The 21,399-nt window shown below is 37.5% G+C and overlaps 1 protein-coding gene across 4 annotated transcripts; it reads left to right on the top strand.

Moving 5' to 3' along the window:
• Positions 1 to 3,740: 3,740 nt before the first annotated feature.
• LOC148366759 (RNA-binding protein, mRNA-processing factor 2a) lies at positions 3,741 to 20,954 on the top strand. Of its 4 annotated transcripts, none has more exons than XM_088333557.1 (9): positions 3,741 to 4,154; positions 11,742 to 11,819; positions 14,725 to 14,763; positions 14,936 to 14,998; positions 15,861 to 16,011; positions 16,382 to 16,545; positions 19,033 to 19,101; positions 20,066 to 20,107; positions 20,429 to 20,954. In XM_088333557.1, exons 1-7 carry the CDS (start codon positions 4,101 to 4,103, stop codon positions 19,096 to 19,098), a joined length of 615 nt encoding a protein of 204 aa, XP_088189683.1. In that variant the 5' UTR covers positions 3,741 to 4,100; the 3' UTR covers positions 19,099 to 19,101; positions 20,066 to 20,107; positions 20,429 to 20,954. The 4 variants fall into 4 exon arrangements, with proteins under 4 accessions (XP_088189683.1, XP_088189682.1, XP_088189685.1 ...); XM_088333559.1 differs by having other exon boundaries at positions 3,743 to 4,154; positions 16,382 to 16,530; XM_088333556.1 differs by having other exon boundaries at positions 20,066 to 20,954.
• The last annotated feature ends 445 nt before the right edge of the window (positions 20,955 to 21,399 follow it).

Below are 21,399 nucleotides of genomic sequence, written 5' to 3'. Positions count from 1 at the left end.
TTGTAATGCTCTTGGTCGTGTATTTTGTTGTGTACTTGATTGTGTATCGTGTTCTGTATTTTGTTGTGTATTTACTCGTGTATTTTGTTGTGTATTTTGTTATGTATAGTGTAGTGTATTTTGTTGTGTATTCTGTCGTATACTATGTCCTAATATCAGTTGTGTATTTTGTGGTATACTTTGTTGAATGTAACTTGATCTTATTTTCTATTGTGTATTAAGTATTTTGACGTTTTTTGTCATGTATTTTGTCATGTATTTGATCGTGTATTTTTTAGTGTATTTTGTTTCAGTATATTTTGTTGTAGTGCTCTTGGTTGTGTATTTTGTGGGGTAGTTGATTGTGTATTGTGTACTGTATTTCGTTGTGTATTTCATCATGTATTTTGTAGTGTATTTTGTTATGTATACTGTAGTTTATTTTGTTGTGTATTTTGTAGTGTACTTTGTCCTGGAATCAGTTGTGTATTTTGTAGTATACTTTGTCAAATGTTACTTGATCGTGTTTTGTATCTTGTATTTTGTTTTGTATTTTGAGGTTTTTTGTCATGTATTTTGTCATGTTTTTGGTTGGGTACTTTGCAGTGTATTTTGGCATGTACTTGACAGTATATTGTATAGTGTATTTTGTTTTGTATTTAACTGTGTTTTTATCATGTCTTTTTTTCATATATTTGGTCGTGTATTTTGTGGTCTATTTTGTTGTGTATATTTTGTTGTCATGCTCTTGGTTGGGTGTTTTGTCGTGTACTTGATCGTGTATTTCGTCATGTATTTACTTGTGTATTTTGTCATGTATTTGGTCGTGTATTTTGTGGTATATTTTGTTATGTATTTTGTAGTGTATTTTGTCGTGAACTTTGTCGTGTACTTTGTCATGGAATCAGTTGTGTATTTTGTGGTATATTTTGTTGTGTATATTTTCATGCTTTTGGTCATGTATTTTGTCATGTCCTTGATCGTGTATTGTGTTCTGTATTTCATTGTGTATTTCGTCATGTATTTACTCGTGTATTTTGTCGTGCATTCTCAAAGTATTTTGTCAGGTATTCGGCAATGTATATAGTCGTGTATTTCGTCATGTATTTTGTCATGCATTTTCTCACAACAAAATATTATTCAAATGAGGGGGCGGGTCAAACTGTCTGAGCTTTTCAACCAATAGACGATTTGCTGATCACGTAATCAACCAATAGGTGAAGAGCTTCGCCAATTTGACCCGCCCCTTCATTTAAATACTATTTTGTTGTGACAAAATACATGACAAGATAAATTCTGAAATAACTAAACAAATAAATTCCAATGTGTATAAACAAATAAATAAATTGCATTGATGTCATATGATTATGCATCATGTGATTGACTCATGTGTTCATTAACTTATATGGCATATATTTGGAGATATTTATCTACTTATACATGTATTTCTCAACATGGCAGGATTGTTCCTTTTTGCACTGTATGAAAATGTAATTAACTATATTTTTAATAATGTATAAAGTAAAAACATGAATTTATGAATTCTCATAATTGAATTGGCGCATAAGCGCGGGCCTCGCCGACAGGGAAAAGGCCGACGAAGGAGGGGCGGGGCGACGGAGGCGGGGCATTCCTGGAGTGATGGTAATTCCAGTTATTTTTGGGGAAAGCGGCTCTTTTGGCTCGACCTCTCAAAAAGGAGTCGATTCGTTCGGCTCCCAAACGGCTCTTCGAATAGTTTTTGTCGCTTTCATCCATAGATTGCCAATTATTCGGTAACATTTTGCACAAAATAACTTAAAAACATGGAAAATATGAAGAGAAAATGGAAAAGTAAGGTCAGATTTATTTTTAAAGCCCTTAATCACAAAACGTCTCAAGGGATTTCACAGTTTCAATTAAACCAAAAGGGACAAAAAGGGGGGAAAGGAAACATAGGAAAACCATAAAATAATAACGGAACAAGTAGAGGAAAAAGGAAGAAAGTTAAAAAAACGCATGACGAAAAAAAGGAAAATAAATAAAACAAAAATGAAAAAAGCGGAAAAAAAGCGATAGGAAAGTAAAAAAAGAAAAGGAAAAAAGGAAAAAGAGGAGAGGATAAAAAGAAAAAAGCCAGAGGGGAAAAAAAATGAGTCCGCTTTTTGGCGGCCATTTTTCACATCTAGGGTAACCTTGTAAAAGATGGTGTCAGTATTCAATGTTATTCTAGCCTGGGAGAGTGAAATGTCTCTCATGGAAAAATGCTGAGTCAGCAAAACAAAAATTGCTGAGTCATATGTGTATTAAATATATATATATATATATATATATATATATATATATATATATATATATATATATATATATATAATTTTTATTGTGTGTTTACGGTCGTGTCTGGTGCGTGTTTACGTACATTTTTGTACATGTTTACGTAGGTTTTGTGTGTTTACATATATTTTTGTGAGAGTTTATGTACGTTTTTTGCGTGTATACTACCCCATTTATATGTGTTCAAGTACATTTTGTTGCGTGTTTACTTCTGCATATGTAGGTAGATAGATAGATGGATAGATAGATACTTTATTCATCCCTGTAGGGAAATTCACACTTCCAGTAGTATCCTTGTGTTGAAAAATAAAATTATAAAATAAAAGATATACAGTACAGAAATACCCAACATAACGTGTTGATATAGAGTATTTAAATGTATTTATATGTGAGCGTTTACGTACATTTAGAAGTGCGCACAAGAGTGAAAAAGACGCAGAAAGTTAATTCAAACATTTACAACTCTTTCACAATGTCTAAAAAAGTTGACCAAAGTAAAATACACAGTTACAAAAGTTTTTTTCCTGTAAAGTTGTTGTCTCCAAATGACCACTTTTGGGACTGCTTAGACCTACCCTTCGTAAAATGTGTAACATACAATGTTTAGTTTTTCAGATCTAAATTTAACAAGGTACCAGGTAGAGCACAGGTGTCAAACAGGCGGCCCACGGGCCAGATCAGGCCCGCTAAGGGATTGAATCCGGCCTGCGAGACAACACTCAGAGAAGCACAAGAGAAAAACAAGCTGCAGGTTGAAATATGTCAACTTGATGTTGCCAAAGCCAGGTGCCTCCAACAAAGACACTGTACTTGTATTTCTTTCTAAGAGATAAAAAGAGAAGTTGTGAGAGATGGGGAAAGAAAGGGAGAGGAACAATGAAATCCAAAGAGAAATAGAAAGACAGAAGGAGAGAAAAGAGAAAAGAAAGCGCGAAGGGTATGCAGAGAGAAAGAGAAAAGAGAGAAAAGAAAAAAAGGAAGTTAGAGCAAAGGAGGTTAAAAGACACAGAGAGAGAAAGAGACAAAGAGCAACAAAGGAAGAGAAAAAGAGAGACACAGAGAGTGAAAGAGACAGAGACAGAGTGGGAGAAAAGGGGTGGAAAAGAAAGAGAGAGAAAGAGAGAGAGAGAGAAATAACTACAAGTCCAGTGTCTTTGTTCGAGGCACCTGGCTTTGGCAACATCAAGTTGACATATTTCAACCTGCAGCTGGTTTTTCTCTTGCGCTTCTCTGAGTGTTGTCTCGCGGGCCGGATTCCATCCCTTAGTGGGCCTGATCTGGCCCCGCGGGCCGCCTGTTTGACGTCAACGGGTTAAAGTAACGTTTTGCAACACTGTTAGGCACATCACATGACAGTTGATGAAAAAGAGTCTACACATAAAGCCGTTCCGTTCGCGAACGACCCACCCGGCACAGCTGAGGCGTATCCGCAGCCTGATTACGTCCCCCCAGCACACGTAATTGATGAGCTAATTGAGGAGGACAAAAGTTGACTCTTGCCTTCTCCTCGCAGCAGTTTTCGCCTTTTTTCCTCGCACTTTCCTCTTCTTTTCACCTTCACGCGGAGCACAAACTTCACCGGAACTCTCACTTTTAGTTCAGCGCGGTTTCCCTTTCTTCTTTTCCTCATTTTCCTCCCTTCGTACTCTCCTCGGTTTCGTCGAGTTTCCCAAACCGAAAAGGAGAAGAAAAAGTGAGGCCTCCTCCGAGTCTTCGGCAGCATCCCCGGACTGTCGTAGCTGTTCTAAGCCGCTTCCGGATACTCTCACCCGGTCATCACGCACCCCGACACTCCCGGCATCTTCGACATGAGCCTCAAGACGGACACTGAGCCCAACAACAACGTCTCCATGGAGGAAGAGGTCGAGTTTGTTTATTTATTTTACCTTTTCTCTCTTTTCATGGAATAATTTCTATAAATTCATCAATTCATTCCCTTCACCTCGGTGCCGCGTGTCCAAATTGTGCGAATTTCAGATGAGAGAAATTAATATTTCCCGTTTTGAGGATTTATCTAAAATGGTTGAAATTAAGGTGTACTAAAACGGCATTAACAACAAAAATCTAAAACGGTGATCAGTCGTTTTTTAGTGCATATAGCGCACACACACCGTAAATTCCAGACTAAAAGCCGCGATTTTCCCCCAAGTTTTCAACCCTGCGGCTTATACAGTGATATGTACACTATTCTACACAATCGTGCGCTTAAAGGGAGTACTAGGAAGCTTTCAAGTGCCCACCAAGGAAAATTGGAAACCAAGATTACACGTCAAACTTATAATAGAGTCGCTAGTGACTTGTATAGTATATGAGACCCAAAGAAAATCTAGATATAGAATGGTTTTTTTTTAATTGATGTAAAAGGGAAACATTAAGGCCATCATTTAATGCGTGCCATCAATTCAAAAGCTTTTCGGGTATTGAGAACCCATTTTCAAATATGTCTTTTAACTTAACCACCTTTGTTTTAAATGGCTAACTCTATTCATGCTTGATGCATAGTATAGTTACTAATGTGCCAAAAAAGTACCCAATTAATGTGATTTAACCAGTAGTTTATCAAAATTGCATTGTTACCAATATGATATAAAAGTACATTTAGGAAAATAATTTAGCTGTCGTCTAAGGAAAGATTGTGAAACCCCAAATTATAAAAAAAAAACCAACTTTTTGAGGGGAATTAAGTATTGGTGATACAATTGCACTTTAACGTGGACTTAAGCTGCAATTTATTATATTATGGTACCATGTCCGTATTTTTTAAGGTTTCCATTAGGTTATTGATTTGGGGGTTTATTAAGTGTTCTGTGGGTTTTCTTTGGTCTCTGTCAATGACAATAAATAAATGTCATTCTCATAACCTCGAATACCGTCAAATATATCACTTTACGATTGAAACGGTTCAAATGCAGATATTTAACTAAAAATATATATGATTACAAAAGCATCACTGGAGAACTACGGGGATGACTTGAGTCTACAAGAATTGGATGTGTAAAAATATATATTGGAGATATGTATTAATCATCTCTAAATGAAAATTACCCTTACGTTTTGCTTTTTTTCCACAATAAGTCACAGCTATTTAGTTTATTTAGAAATATTAGAAAAATGTCCCAACCTCGGCCAACTGCCTCCCTTGATTTTGATTCTCCTTAAGCGATCAAAAACCTATTTACTCCGCGCAAGATGGACTGTGTAGAATTAAAAAAAAAGATAATTGGTGTAAACGAGTCTAATTACCTAAAATGCTTGATGGAGGATAACATTAAATTGCAAGTGTACTGCAGCAATTTTAGCGATCCATGATGACGTCATATGCTACCAGTGACTGAAAGGAATGGGCAAGACGAGATCGATCTAAACAATTTATTTCTAAACAAAACAAATCATGTAGCAAAATGTTGCACTGCATACTCAATTTGGAATGATATACGAACGTATAAAATAAGGGGGAAGCGTATAAATTGACGGAGATAGGATTTTTATACACGTAATCAAAAACCATGCGTAAATTGTGAATTTCTGCAGCATCTGCTTTCGAACACGACTTAGTTTTTTTCACTAGTATCTATTCATTTTTTTTCTTTTAATAAAGTGCAACAAAACTATCGAACCAAATGTTATTTGCTATTAATTAAATGCAAAGTACAAAAGGCTCTAGTAACACAATAAATTTTCAAGTCAACTCTGTAATGAATCAATTTGATTTTATACTTTTTGAACCTTTTTGATGTCGCCATTTCGCTTTTTACCATTTGATGTTTCATAATTATTAATGTCCGGCCAAATTGTTGCGCTATAATGAGGTCTTTAAAGAGACACGCACAAGGGGGAGGGGAAGGGTCTGTTTATTGTGCCTCTTTTGTTCATGATCTCTTTATCCCATTGTTTTGAGATGACGAAAACGAGGACCCGAGTTGGTTTTGAACTATACATTTTGATTCACCTTTACTTGCGAAGTTTTAAAATTCAGATAACCGGGATTGAATAAAAAAATCTTTCAGATCTGTCTAGTGTTTGAGACTATGAATGCAACACTCCTTGGAAACTGGATGGTCATAATCAAATGACGAGGAAAAAAACATTTTTGGGTCACTTTTTAGGATGTGACCACAATATTTAGTTAAGTCATGTTTATTTGTATCGCCCTTAATCACAAAGAGTCTCAAAGGCTGCACAGATACCTAAGACTTATAACATTGGTAAAAATGGCGGCGCCCTCTGTTGGCTGCGGCTGCATCGGCTCGCTACAACGGGTCAGGTGTATCGACATTTCGTTCTGTGTACATTGTTACAAAGAATGACAATACAAAGGAAATTATTATTATTATTAGATTATTGCATACCACAGACTATTATTACCCTATGCCCTGATCTAAAACCTACACGAGGGCAAGGAAAAACTCAAACCTTAACATGAGGAAAATGAAGAAACGTCACACCAAACGTTAATTCAACCTCATTTTTACTTTAAATGTATATTTATCTATAAAGACATTTAATCATAGGAACGTGGATTAAACATAAGTAGTACTTTGTCAATTTTTAATGATTTTAACTGGAGTACCCTGGTTTCAAAATGCATTAGCTCTTTATCATAGGTTTTCATCACTTTTACACATATCCAAAAATAGTTATCTAAGCGTGTTTTGTGGACGGCTGCTAATCGGCCATGGTCTTTGTTGAAATAAAACATTGGTGACGCATATAAAACACAATAAAGCCATAATATTGTATCATTAATAAGCATCACAGGTTGTTGACATGGTTATAATATACAGAATATAATATTTTTTATTTTAAAAAAAAGGTAGTTTGTTCCCTTTGTCATATTTTCAGAAATGTACACCTTTTTTTTAGTTGACTAAAAAGAGGGGTTGCCAATTTACAGCCCGCCGTCCGTATAAGACCCACCTATGAATTTATTCCGGCCTGTGAGATGCTGAGAAGCATAAGAATAAAAAAACATGCCGTTTCTAGTCAAACTATGGCTCAGATTTTAATGTCACCAAGGCCCATGTGCCTCTCCACCCATTATAGCTCTAAATGCGGACTATGATTTCACATTTTTGGAAATGCCTATTCAGATGTTATTTGTAAAATCTTGATTTAAAAGGCAATGTGCTTATACTCGCCTGGATTTCATAGCCTGTGTACCTGCATGATACTTCATCATGCTTATCGCCAACATTCAAATAGCCAGTTACGTTTTTCTGTAAATGCTTTTAACGGATTGTATTTAAAGATAATACATTTCATGCAATAAAACACTTCTAAAGTAGCCCAATTGCCTTGGGTTTTTAAATGCAAATGGAGAGATTTAGTGTTGAAAAAACTTATTATATTACTATTAAGTTTTCTGTAAATAGGTGTGTGTATATATATAATGTAAAATTTGGATTGAATGGTCCCATTGTAAACATTAATGCACATGCAAAGTGAGAAAATGGACTGGGTACTGTCATCGATTTTCCTTATGTATTGCTGAGTTATTGGCTTTCAGACTATCGGCATGTACAAAAAATAAATAAATCTGGTATTTTCCCCCCCCCCCCCCCTCTGCCCTGTCACTAAAGGTTTGGAAACCCCTGATTTAAAATGTGTTAAGACCTGTCAGAGCCACCCATTTTTTTCCTGGCCCGTCGATAAATTAAATGATCTTGACCCAAATACATTTCATTGCTCCTGCTGTCTTGTTCAGCGTCATAATGAAGCCGCTCAGACTTGTAACGAAGGAAAGCGGTGACTCCAGCACCTGAAAAATGGCAGGCTGCGGGTCAGAGGAAGGAAATGGTGTCACGCTGTGAACTGTTGTCCGGCGCTGTTCCTCTGTCTGCCCCATTGTAGCCTGGGCCTCACCACCGGCTGAGAACTAATGGCCCAGCGCACTGTTTGTTTCCATAGCCTCTCCGGGCTTCGGACGGAATTGGCCCTCATTGAGTGGTGCACGCCCAGCAGGATGAGCGTTTTGTTTGGTTTTTGCTCATTTGGGGAGCTCACAATGAGCGCTTTTACTGGAGACATGCTTTTGAAACTAAAGAGCATTATGGTACTGATATTTTTCAAACTGTTAAATAGAAGTGTGGAAAACGTAAAGCGAATCCAAATATGTATGCTACAATCCAACAGTAAACCTGTTGTGTCAAACAGTACTTCTCAACTGGTGGGTCAGGACCAATGTTCCCTCTAGTTTTCCATGGGTCTGAGTGTTCAGTCGGTGAGCAACGCTTGAAACAACAGTGAGCAACAGCAATCCCAAGTGTGGCAACTAAGTCATTATCAAACATGTCCAAAACTTGACATCAAGTTATATTTTGCTGAGTTTCCGGCAATGCAAAATGATTTTTCTCTTTTGAATGAATTGACTCATGTACTATTGCAAAGGTTGTACGGCCTACAAACGTCGTTTGTTCTTAAAATTCTTTCACAAGATATCCGTTTCTTTTTATTTCCTGATAGATTTTGTCGCATATTAACATTTTTGGGGGCTTATTTAGTCTGTTGTAAGATGCAGAACTGTACTTAATCACATTTTTTAGTGGAAGTAGAATGTTAGCAACAAGATTCACTTGATATAATTCGAAATTATTTGAATGCAATACAAACTTTTTATTTTTTCTGTTATTTTTCTACTTTTTAAAAATTCCTTTAAAAAAAATCATTGTGTTTATTTTTTCCGAGCTGTTATTTTTTTCTTTTTGTTCTCTATTTACTTTTTTCCTACATTTTTTTTTTCCTGGCTTTTTTCTAAATTTCCTTTTTTCTGTTTTTTTTTTTTTCTCAGCTTTTTACTTTTTCATTTTGGTATTTTTTTTCTTTTTTGTTCTATTCCCCCCTTCCTTGAAGTCATTTTGTGCATAATTTTACATATTTGGTCATGTTGGAATTAAGGAAGCAAAAACAACCCAAAGAGCCAGTTCCTTTTAGTGAGCCGAAGAAGCCGGTTCCCCGACAAACTCTACTAACTTTACTCAACTTCGTTCTACTTCGACTCGACTTCAAAATACCGCATTTAGGACACAACGTCAGAGGAACCCGTGTATTTTTACCTTCATGCACTAACTTTTGAGTCGCTTCTTAATTAGTAATTTTGAGCCCTCATTTTTGTGCGCTGGCTAGATTTTCTTGTGCGCACTCGCGCAGCTTAGAGGGAACACTGGTCAGGACCCAAACGTGGGTCGCACACTTCTCTTCAGTGGGTCGCTTGTCTTTACATAGGCAAAATAATGATGAAAAAAAAAGACAGAAGGGTTTGTTACACTAAACAGTCATGAATATCTCATCTTTTAGACAATCGGTACTGAAGTAAAAAGGACCTACGTGATTGTATTGCTTAGAGGCGATAAATTGGTTGTTTGAATCAAAATCATTGTTCACGCAGGCAGGAGTGCTGTATTCATTCGCGTGTAACTTATTCGATTTTCTCAGTCATGAGAGAAACCGCCTCATCACGCCATCTTCATTCCCAGTACCAGAGAACAGTGTTGGAGAATGGCGAAAACCAAGTCGTCCTGAAAGATAGAAACGCAAAAAAGCTTGAGGGGAAACTACTATTGGCTGTAAACACACCTAAGTAATAACAAAAAAAATCCACCTTTCAGGGTTCTTACAGGTGCTTGAAATCCATGAAAATGCTTGAATTATATTGTTTTCAAGGATTGAAAAGTGCTTGACTTTTGGATGAAGTGCTGGATTTTTATGTGACTGTGTAAAAGGATTTCAGAATCAACCCTATTCCAATCAGTGCGCATAAGAGTAATTTTTTTTCGACAACCTTTTATCAATCTTGTAAAGAACTGGTCATGAAACTGAACTGAAATAGAAAAAAAAGATTGGTTATTATTGTTTTAATCAATATGTCATCAACACCCTAAACCAAGTGCATTAAGAGTGTCCGTTGACTATAATTTTATGCTAAAAAGAATTATGCATTAAAAGTTATGCATAGTAAGAGGTGTCCTTAAAAAGTTCAATAATTCTCTACGGGTGGATGCTAACGAGTACATGCTAATAGATACCAGCTAACGACTTCCTCAAGGTTTTTGTTTTTATGTTGAGGTTTTGAGTTGTTCCTTGCTCTCATGTAGGTTTTAGATCAGGGGATGGTGTAGTTTGCAACAGTATGTGGTCTGTGCAGCCCTTTGAGACTCCTTGTGATAAAGGGCTATACAAAAAACATGTTATCCGATGAATCGGAATTTGAAGGAAATGGAACAAATGCATTGTAAATCTTGTGTTGGTATTGTGTTCATAGATGTCAAATGGTTTGAATCATGGCTGCATCTTTTTGGGGCATCCGTAGTAACAGTCAAATTCTGGTGAGGCTCGTGTTCTGTCCAATTAATGCAAGTTTGAATAAATGACATTTTTATTTTAAACATAACTCAAGAGAAATAAACTTTATTAATATATCCCTTTGTCCTTAATACTTGTAACTCAAATGAGCTCTTCTCTGTATTTACATATAACAAATACCTCATGTCTACATTGTCATGGGTACCTATTACAAGACAATTGGAAAATAATTTTGAAAATGTATTTTCGCTCTTGGCAAGAAGTAGACAAGGTAGTTTCTCCTCCAAATATTTTGAAACGCTTGGGTGTATTGCATGTGTTTTGCTTGAATAGTTTTAATCAACATTTCTTAACTACTAGAAGTCGCTCAACAATACTGTCCTTTTAAATGGAATATTTTATTTGTTTAAAAAAAAAAAAAAAAAAAAAAGACTGCAGTTTAAAGGATGAAACATTCGTTTAAATCAATATTTTTTTTTTGGTCTTGGCTTCTAATTGTGGTAAGATGGTGTGTCCTCCAGTCAGACTACTTTGAGAGCACTGGGCTCCCAGTTGACATAAAGCATAGCTACTGTTAATTGGAAGTGGTTATATCAACGTGTACAGATGCTGCTCTACTTCCGAACGATTGTAAGTTGCTTCAGTACTATAGTTTGTATTTTTAAGGCTTGTATAAATGTTCTCTAAAGTGAAGTTTAACTTACTTTCGGAAGATGAGCTTCAAGAGTTAGGCGACTTCCTCCTCTGCGGTAGAAAGCATTCCCACCGTTTTCTCAACTGCATCAAGCCTTCTTATTCCACTTTCATTTCAAAATGAAATGGCTCGCCACTTTACACCATCCATTTTGAATGGACGAGATATTTAAGAATAAAAATGTCAAAGTACTTGGCGCACTAGAGATAGAATATCTACGCGCAGATTTCTTCTTCGGGGTGAGCTCACAGCGCCACATGCAGGTAGCGGCGGAAAAAAGCACTACAGTAATGTATCTAGTTTTTCATAAGTCGAATGGTCGTAAGTAGGGGAGGGTCTGTAATTCTTTTGGGACTTCTTCAGTGCCAGAGATCAATTGTGCGATTATACATACGGAATCGGAAAGGATTTCTCAAATGTGCAAAGTCTCAATCTGTTTTCTGATGTTTGATTTCAGGTACGAACATTGTTTGTCAGCGGCCTCCCAGTTGACATAAAACCACGGGAACTGTATCTTCTTTTCAGGCCATTTAAGGTAAGGTGCACCATTGTCGCAGAGTTGTTTTGTGGTATTCTGTTAAATAAAAGTTGATGCGATTTCTAAATGAAACTAGCTGTTTTGTAGGTTAGTGAAGCTCATGCAGACATTTCCTTTTAAATTTCTTACAATTCTTACAATTCCGGCATAGATTAGTGCTCATTTCATAGTTTGGTCATAAAAGAGTTTCTGGTTTCCTTTTTTGTTAATTTGGGCAAATAAAGTTCAGTATTCATGCATTTTTTTTTTTTGGGCATCGTTCACTGCAGGGCTGAAACTAACGATTATTTCAAGTCTTTTTTTTTTTTTTTTTTTTTTTTTTTTTCCCTTGAATCCAAATTTTGGTACGCACCTATTTTAGTGTCCACCTTTTTATTCAAATATTCAAGTTATGGACATAAAAAATACACATAACAGAATATTCTGAAATATAAAACCTGCATGCTATACACCTGCAATTATACTTTCATTTGTTTCTTTTCCTCCTACCACCTTATCCAAAGATCATAGTTAGACTTATACAAAACAAAATTGAAGAGCAATACATTTCATTCTATGTGTAGATATTTGTTCACCCAAAAAAATTCAAACATAAGCAAACTTCAAAATTGTTAATTAATTTGATGTTTTGGTTAAATCTGACTAATAGCAATTTTGTTAATAATGCATTGTTGAATTAAAAAAAAAAACTTATAAACTGTCTGGAGGCGTCCTCTACTGGACTAAAGTTGTACTACAACACTTAACGTCGTAATGAAATTAAATGCACTCCTAATTTGCAGTGATTTAACGCCCCGAGTGGCTCATAAATCATGCAACGCAACGAATCGATGGTGAAATCTGTTGCCAGGGCTCTTAATAATCGATCTTCTCGGTTTGCTGTTGGAGCCCCAGTTGAGTGAAAAAAAAATTTCCCAGTAGAATTGGGTGCCTTGGCACAGACTTTGGGAAACACTGGTCTGGCACAAAGAAGTAATCAAGCCCGTTTGTACATTGTTTAGAGTTGAGCCCCAATCTCCTTCCTAACGAGCCCAAATATTTGTACATATGGAAATGAGGCCACGTCATTGTTCATGCACGGCTGCGTTTCAAACCCCCCCCTCTCTCCTGCTGGTGTCCTAACCAATTTGGAAGTGGTATCCCTCGCACATGGATGATCCTGTGGAATGTGTAAATGAGTAACCCTCGCCACTGACCAACCAAGCCAGTCTGTGACGACTTGCTCGAGAAAAAAAACATAATAAAATCCACCCCTCATTATGCCAGAAGATCCTGAAATGGCAAAAGAAATCAGTTTTACTTGTATACGCTCCAAGCGTTGTTGCTGTGTACCTGCTGACTAGCTATGAGTCAAACTCAAGACATGGGGAAAATGTGGCCTGTCAAATTTTATGTGGCCTGCAAGACGATGAAGAGAATAGTAAAATCGGCTGCTTCCTGTCAATGAGTTGCAGTTTTAAATGTTTCCACTGGGTGTCACCCAAAGTCTAAACCCCTCACAAAACGCGCACTGTAGCTGTATTTGCCCACTATGATTGATCAACCAGAGAACCTATAGAAAACCCACCTGGGTGTCATTTATTCAAAATAAGTCACAGACTCACTTAGAGGCAATATGAAAAATGCAAAATAAGAAATAACCCGGGTGTCTTTGCAGAAAGTTGAGGAAGCTTTAGCTCCTTTCTATTGTAGATATGACATCTTAACAGTGAAGTTGCCACACATGTAAACCTTTTCATTTAAAATTTAAAGCAGAAAGACTTAAATCATTACATCACTTAGCTTTTGGTGTTTTTTTTCACTTTCCAGTATGCATGAGTTTCGCACAGTTAATCTGTTGTGGCTATTAATTGGAATTGTTATTGTATTTTTTTTTTTTAATATCCAGTTGATAAACACCACAATAATACTTTTACAATCAATTCTTGCATCCCTGACTGGTAATTTAATTGTGAGCCTCAGAAAAGACCTCCAGTTTGGCCACACTTTATGCCTTGAAATTACTTGTCTAGCCCCCGAGAATGTTTTTTTTTTTTTTTTTTCTACCATGTTGCCCCAGAGCTTAAATGAGTTCATCCCCTGAGTTAAGAACAGTAATCCCTCTGTTATCACGGTTAATGGGGACCAGAACCCGTAAATGTAACTTTGACGTAATATCACCCCTTCATAAAAGCCTCCAAGATCAAACATACCTCCACATAATCCTTAGACTGATAACAATTACAGATGGCAGTCGACTGATCTGTCATTATTCAATGGCACAACAAAATTGGAAGGCTTTTTTTTCAGTGTCTGCAAGCGATTTAGATCCGGTGGTTGATTCTACTCAAGCATGGCGTATCCTTAAACTGATCCAGCTCTCCGCAACGATTGAAATGCAACCATCCCCAATGTGATTTCCATAAATCTTGGGTAGTGGATCCTGCATTTGTAAGATGCAGGCTGGGATGGGGTAGCTTGTGAGAAATCTTGCATAACCCATCTGAGGTAGGCTGGACCTTTGGCACAGCTATTGCCTTTTCTCCCTATGCATCAATGACTATTCAATTCAAAATCCACAAAATAAGTTAATATTTTGGCAGTCACAACCTTTAAACTGAAGGAATTGTTTCACTTTCAAGAAAATGTCAGTGCATTTTTTTGCACCCAGGTTAAAACTGTGATTTACTATAAACTTAGTCAATCTGGCAGTGTTGAGATGAACCCTGTACCAAGGGAAAATTTTATTTCTTCAAGATAAGATTGTCTCAATTTTAAGCATAATAAATGCATCAGGTGCTACGCTGGCTCCCAACTCATTGCTGACAGAAGCTGGGTTTCTTCCTTTGGCGAGCAGCGTTCATGCCTGAATTGCTTGCATGTGACTCTGCGGTGGATAATTGGCTGTCTTTCTTCTCTGCAGGGTTATGAAGGGTCACTGATCAAGTTAACATCAAAACAGGTGAATCTATATTGGTGGATGCTAAAGTTTGCACTAAGCCTCTTTTGGAAATTTCAAGCGTGGGTTACTCTTGACCATACAGTAATCAGTGTGTCTATTCTCCACTCGCTTTTGTGCAAAATGACCCTAATAAGCCTCTGAAGTGTTTGACACGTCTCTTTCGGTCTTTCAGCCTGTTGGGTTTGTCACCTTCGACAGCCGAACTGGTGCTGAAGCTGCGAAGAATGCTCTAAATGCAAGTATTGCCGTTTTATTTTCTGTCCTTTTCTATACTTGAAACGTTGCCATTTCTGTTCTAACATCAACTTTAAAGATAAGGGCGTGTTTTGAAGATCCTTTCCCATCCGTTTTCCAGCAAGTCAACTTTTTCTCTTTTCATAATTCAATGGCAGGGACTTTTTTGGAAAGATGGGAGAATCCTGTAGCCTTACGGTAGTTTGACCTTGTTACACATCCATGTATAGTCTGGTGTAGCGTTCCTAATTTTGCATACCACTGCTTTTACTATACTTGTTCTATAGCCACATATGATTGTTATTTGAACACATCTTCAGTAGTGTAACCTCATTTTGTCACCAGTAGGCCACAATGGCAGTGTCTAACACACACTTTAGCCTAGCCTTCCTTAATGGCATCACCTCTTAGACACACCAGATGGCGCGCACACACAAATACACTTCAAAATACTTCTCACTTTGCATGTGGGCACAGCGCTTAGGGCACAAGCAAGGTAAAACCAACCCACCCCAAAAATGCCACTCGGTCTCGTCATCGGCCCTTTCCTCATCTCTCCTCACGGCTCGCTGTGGCTGACGCTCCGACAGTCGCGCTGAGCCGATGGTTTCATTGTGAGGAAGAGATGGAAACGTTTGGAAATACTCGGAGGGCATCCTTCAGCCTGTATTTTGTCCTGCTAGAGTTGGGAGGAATTGTGTATTCTTTCAAACTGTTGTCAGGATATTTGAAGGATACACCCCGAGTGTTTCAACACGGCTTTAGGAAAGGAGAAGGTGCGAAACCGAAGAGTAAAACCCATCAATCTTAGCCCGCCTCCCTTACGATCCAATGTCCCCCCCACCCCTCCATCTCTTCTTCAGGGTATCCGTTTTGACCCCGAAAGCCCTCAGACCCTGCGCTTAGAGTTTGCTAAAGCCAACACGAAGATGGCAAAGAGTAAGCTGATGGCTACACCGAACCCCACAAATATCCACCCTGCTCTAGGAGCACACTTCATTGCACGGGACCCATGTAAGTTTTACAGGTGCACCCCTTTAGCTTCGCGCTCCCTCACTTGAAGTACTAGTGTAATCAAGCAGACGTTTTTGTAAAAATACGGATGCCAGCTGTCTGAGTCTAGTCTTTAACAAATGTAACACACCCTGCACATGCATGCATCTCAATTCTTTGTCCGCTTTGCTGCTTTCCGATGAGAATTAACCTTCGCATAACATTCATCTTCAAGGTTTTGCACATGTTACCTCTTGGTTATGCATTAAATGGGATATTTAATCAGTCTACTTAAGAGGTTCGATGGTTATTTATAGGCGCTCTGACAAAATGACATATGTCCAAGATTGATGGGCCAACGTTGTTTCAATGTGTAACCTTCAATTCTCAGATGACCTGACAGGGGCAGCTCTGATCCCCGCCTCCCCAGATGCGTGGACCCCTTACCCACTGTACACGACTGAACTCACACCCGGCCTCCCTCATGCGGCCTTTACCTACCCCGCGGCGGCCGCCGCTGCTGCAGCCCTCCACGCCCAGGTGAGGGACCAACCGGTGTGTGTTTCTCTTCTATCTTGCACCTTTCCTTATTAAATTGTACGTCTGTTTTTCCCCCACATTATCGAATATGGAACTTGTTATTTGTCCACGGTTGCATATTAATCTTTTAGAGGTAGCCAGGTAGGGGAATAACATTTTCTTGCTCGGCATACATTGCCGTGGAAGTGTTTGCCCCCCCCCCCCCCCCTTCCCGATTTGTTAGCATATTTTCACTCACAAATGTTTCAAATCATCAGACGAATTTAAATATCAGAGAAAACCCAAAGAAATAAACTGCAGTTTTAAAGTTTTTTCCTATTATTGAGGCACCAAAAATTCTGGGTCTAATGGAAAAAGTAGTTACCCACTACTGGAGAGCCACCTTTTGGCAGCAATAATGGAAATCAAACGTCTCGAGGATAATCAAGATGCTTTTTGACAAATATTGGGACTTTTTGTTAGACAGCAGTGGTTGTCGCCTAGGTCCTCTCCCATGGATGTCATTTATGGGAAGTGTCTTTTAGTAGCGTCATGGACACTGACCTCAACTAGGCATTGTGAAATGCTCCTACCAATTATCGCACTCTTGTTAAGTCTCCCGATTTGGTCGGCAGACTACCGCTTTGGCTAAGATTCTCCCGCCTACCGATCTGAGAGTAACATCTACCGATTTCAATTTTTTTTTTTTTTTGGGTCGCCGAAATTTTTATGTGAACAAAGTTTTGTTGATTAAAATGTAGCCGAATTATCCATAGTCTTTATCAACGTCTTTTTCACCGTTCTGCACCGGAAAAAGCTTTGATCAAGACTCGACAATCATAATCTCGAACTCCACGTGATCTCATTCCTTCGAGAGCAGCAGACGAATAAGAGTGCTACATATGACTATGTTAAAGAACACCAGATAATTTGGAATAATTAAACATTGTAATAATCATATGTAAACATAAAATAACAATAAAGTAGATTGAAAAACGAATTTTATTGTCTTTTCAAATAATAATAATCACGTCGGAAAAATCTCCCGATTTCCCATTTCTGAAACTTCAAATGCATGTTATCGTCAACCTTTGATTTGTTATCACTGCCAAAGGTGGCCTTACTTGCTATTGGGTTAAGGGGGCATTTTTTTTTTCCCACTAAAGACCAGGTAGCTTTTTATTTGTTGTGCCTTTAAATGAGTCAACTTTTTAAATTTAATTATGTACTTTCTTGGGTTGTCTGTGTGACATTAAAATTAGATCTGAAACCTTTGATCGAATAAGCAAAAACTGCAGTAACCAGGAAGGGGGCTAACACTTTTTGTGGCACTGTAGATCAATTCATTGAATCCTGAAATACTTGTCATCAGCAACTACATACTAATATCTGACAAAATAACCATAAAAACGAAACTAATCTTACATACTTGCATATAAGCCTTCATCTAAAATAAGTCACCCCATGAAACTTCGTTCAAATAGCCACATACTAAAATTTGTGCTGAAAATATTCAAACATCAATAACTATAAATGTAGATGATAAAGATCTATAAATTCATAAAAATACATTTTAGAGTACCTTCCTCAATAGCAAACTCATGCACTTTTTTTCCTTTCCATTGTCAAAACTTTCTTTGGACCCATTATTCTGGCCAGAAAAAAGGAAATGCCAACAAATGTAGTCATTTTCCAACACAATTGGGATGGCACTGATTGACTGAACAGGAAAAGATAGGGCAGGGTTTCATCGCCATCTACTGTTAGAGAGTGTAATTGACCCTCTTTTTTTTTTTTCTTGGCATTTTTCCATGGCAAAGGTCCCTGACCTACTGAAAACTGGTTCACGACCCACTTATGGGTCCTGACCATCTGAGAAACAGTACTCTATTGAATCAGCCATTTATCTGCTTGTGAATGTTTTATGACAGGAAACTAAGAATAACAATGACTAAAAACAGCTCTCTGTGGAATTTTCCAATATCTTTATAGCAAATGCACTTAAATACAGTACGGTGCTTATGTTATCAAAGTACCTCAACATACTGCAATTGGAAAAGGGAAAACGCTGTTTTTGAGCATTTCAAATGTTCTGTGCAGCCCTTTGCGAGTCATCCCTCACGTTTCCTGTCACTCTTCAGCGTTCTTATGAAATGATAAGTGAAGATGAAGGCCTCAAATCTTAATTCCACAGTATGGAGAGAGAAAATCTATCCTTCGTAATCGTTTGCAGGGCCCTTGGGTACTCCTGCAGTTTTTTCTTTGAGAGGTTTCTCCTAAACAAACAATCCCTATGGGGTGGGCTTTCGAATTGAACTCGGATTAGTGCAGTTGCCCGCATTTAAGAACTCCAACCAGTGAGTTGTATGCCAAACAATTGTTAATCTCTGAAATGGAGCTTTCGTTCTGAAATCTGTTTGCATTCAATGCAGCAGAATTAGGCTCATGGAAGTCCTTCATGTGACTTTGAGGGAATCCTTACAACTAAGTTTCTCATTTTGGTCATTGCTTTGTGTGCTTTAGATGCGCTGGTACCCTACTCCTTCTGAGACTTCGCAGCCCGGATGGAAGTCCCGCCAGTTTTGTTAGATGGTAAGTAACCTTCAAAATTTGTGGTCAGAGGATCATACTCATCTTGTGCGATTCTGTTAATATTCATGAAAAAGAAATGGAAAATGTCAAACTACAGATGTTACATTTTTTGGGAATCAAGAATGTAAACTGTTTACAAAGTTAAGGCTTTGACTTTAGGGGTCTGCCCCAACTTTCTTTTTAACTCATAGCTCCTATACTAGTCCCACAATCCCACCCAATGATGAGTTGTGACCCAAATTGAAAAGGAAAATGTCCATTTCACCAATTTTAAGAATGCAAGGATTGTGTAGTTTAAAGCAGAAATGCTAGAAAATATTCACTTTTTCCCAAAACTACTTGAAGTATTGCATACTACCTAATCCCACTTAAACTGCTTTAACATAGTCAGATACTAAAAGAAAGTTGTACCCAAAATTTTGATCAAACGTTGAACTGAATAACATAATATAAAATAAAACATTTTAAAGCCATTGTAACATTAAGCAGCATTTCAATGGCATACTCGTACACCATTTTTGTGTCTTGCAAATGTTTCACCAACTGAATCGTTGTTGTTACAGTTTTCCACGTAATTCCCTTTATTACTAATTTTCTTGGGACCCATTACTATAGTCAAAAGGAAAAAAAACTAACGATTGCAATAAAATGAGATGTGGTCCGTTGAATACAACTCTCATTGACTAAATGGGTAGAAGAGCAGGAAATATTTGTAAAATACTGTTAACAAGTGTAACAAAGTTTTTTTCCTTGAGATTTTGCAAAGGTGAACATGACTCATCAGTTGAGGAACACGGTTTCAACTGACCCATTAATCACAAGCAGCTTTAATTGTTGCTATATTGACTATATTCCCTTCGTGCATTAAAAATCCCTATCGGCCAATTAAACAGGGCTACATTGTTGGAAAACTGTGAAAACCACTTCATTAATCAATTTATAACACACTTTTTTTTCCCTGCAGGCGCCAGGAAACCACACCTTTGCTCACGTAAGGTTTTCCAAGGAGGTTAATTTAATACAATAAGTTGCTTTAGAATCAGTATTTATATCCAATTGTCTGTTGGATTTTTCCGGTAAAAAAACATGGCGGCCGTTGACTATCTCTGTGGTACACTAAAGCACTTGCTAGAAGCTTTTACAGGCTAGGTGAAGCGTTTATAACCTTTTTTGAGGATTAATTTAACCTCTTGAAAATGTAAAGATGGCCTCAGAGTGGTGTCTTTGCATGTTTAAATCTCTTTGGCATGAAATTCAAACTGTGTATCCTATTTTGTTTCCTCTTTACCTTGGTTTTGGCAGTGAAACGTTGGGTTTTTCCTTGTAGCTCCCATCTTCCCTCTATTCGGTGACTTCTCTTGCATGGACCCCTTGAAGGCATCCTCATGTTCTGACAGTCTTCAAAATCATATTGCCATTATTTGACCAGGATGAATTACAAGTATTGTGTGTATGTATATAAGCATTTTTGTGCAACTAATTGTACCTGTATAAGTTGACTGTTTAGTCGTTTCTTGTGTTTTTGGTGTAAGATTTTGTTCCTATAATTGTTTAAAATACAGTAGTTAGGGAAGAAATGTGCAATTTGTTAAAATAGGAACTGGCTGTGGGTCAAAAGTGTTCTGAACATGGCGTGTGCTGTTCTGCTACGAGATTGCTGTAAAATGAGCTTTCAGAATGTGAAACTGGACGACAAACTTTTTGGGGGGGAGGGCTTTGCTTTGAAAAGGGGAAGCAGTATTGGAGGGAAGGAATTTAGTTTGTGGTTTCTGAAACATGTTTGTCTCTGTATCTGCTGTGCATAAGATGTAAACAAAACTCATCTTATGAATAAAAGAAGGTAATGCATTTCATTTGTGGTTTATCATTTCTTGAGAAAGCGAATGAATGTTTTTAACTTGACACAAATTCAAAATATTGGTATGTTTGTTTTAAAAATTCATTTCCAACTATTCGTTTGTAATAGAGTAGTGTCCAACTGAATGTGTGGCGTTCAGGGTCGGGTAGGGTTACTTTAACTGGATTACTTTCAATTACTTTTGGATTACTCCTATACCAAATATGCTAATAAAAGACAAAAGAAACTAAATATGAATAAAATGATGACTCACCACACGTGGTAAGCTTTCTCTCCTGGCTTTGATCTCCGGCAAAACTAACATAAAATGCGACAGAAACAAAATGAAAATCAATCCAGCTTGCCAAAATCATTTTTGCTGTTCCATGTATTCAGTTACTCCCCAAGCCTGCACAAAATTCAGTAATTTTATTCATAGTTTCTTTTGTCCTTTATTAGCA

This window comes from Urocampus carinirostris, chromosome 4 (assembly GCF_059441175.1).
Source record: "Urocampus carinirostris isolate Australia breed hairy pipefish chromosome 4, RoL_Ucar_1.0, whole genome shotgun sequence".
NCBI classification, from domain to species: Eukaryota; Metazoa; Chordata; class Actinopteri; order Syngnathiformes; family Syngnathidae; genus Urocampus; species Urocampus carinirostris.
This window is presented reverse-complemented; position numbering and strand designations above follow the sequence as displayed.

Coding starts and splice junctions, on each gene's coding strand:
- LOC148366759 (XM_088333557.1), top strand. CDS start 4,101: ATGAGCCTCAAGACGGACACTGAGCCCAACAACAACGTCTCCATGGAG. Junction 14,999..15,860: donor CTGCGAAGAATGCTCTAAAT/GCAAGTATTGCC, acceptor TCTCTTCTTCAG/GGTATCCGTTTTGACCCCGA. Junction 16,012..16,381: donor CTTCATTGCACGGGACCCAT/GTAAGTTTTACA, acceptor TTCAATTCTCAG/ATGACCTGACAGGGGCAGCT.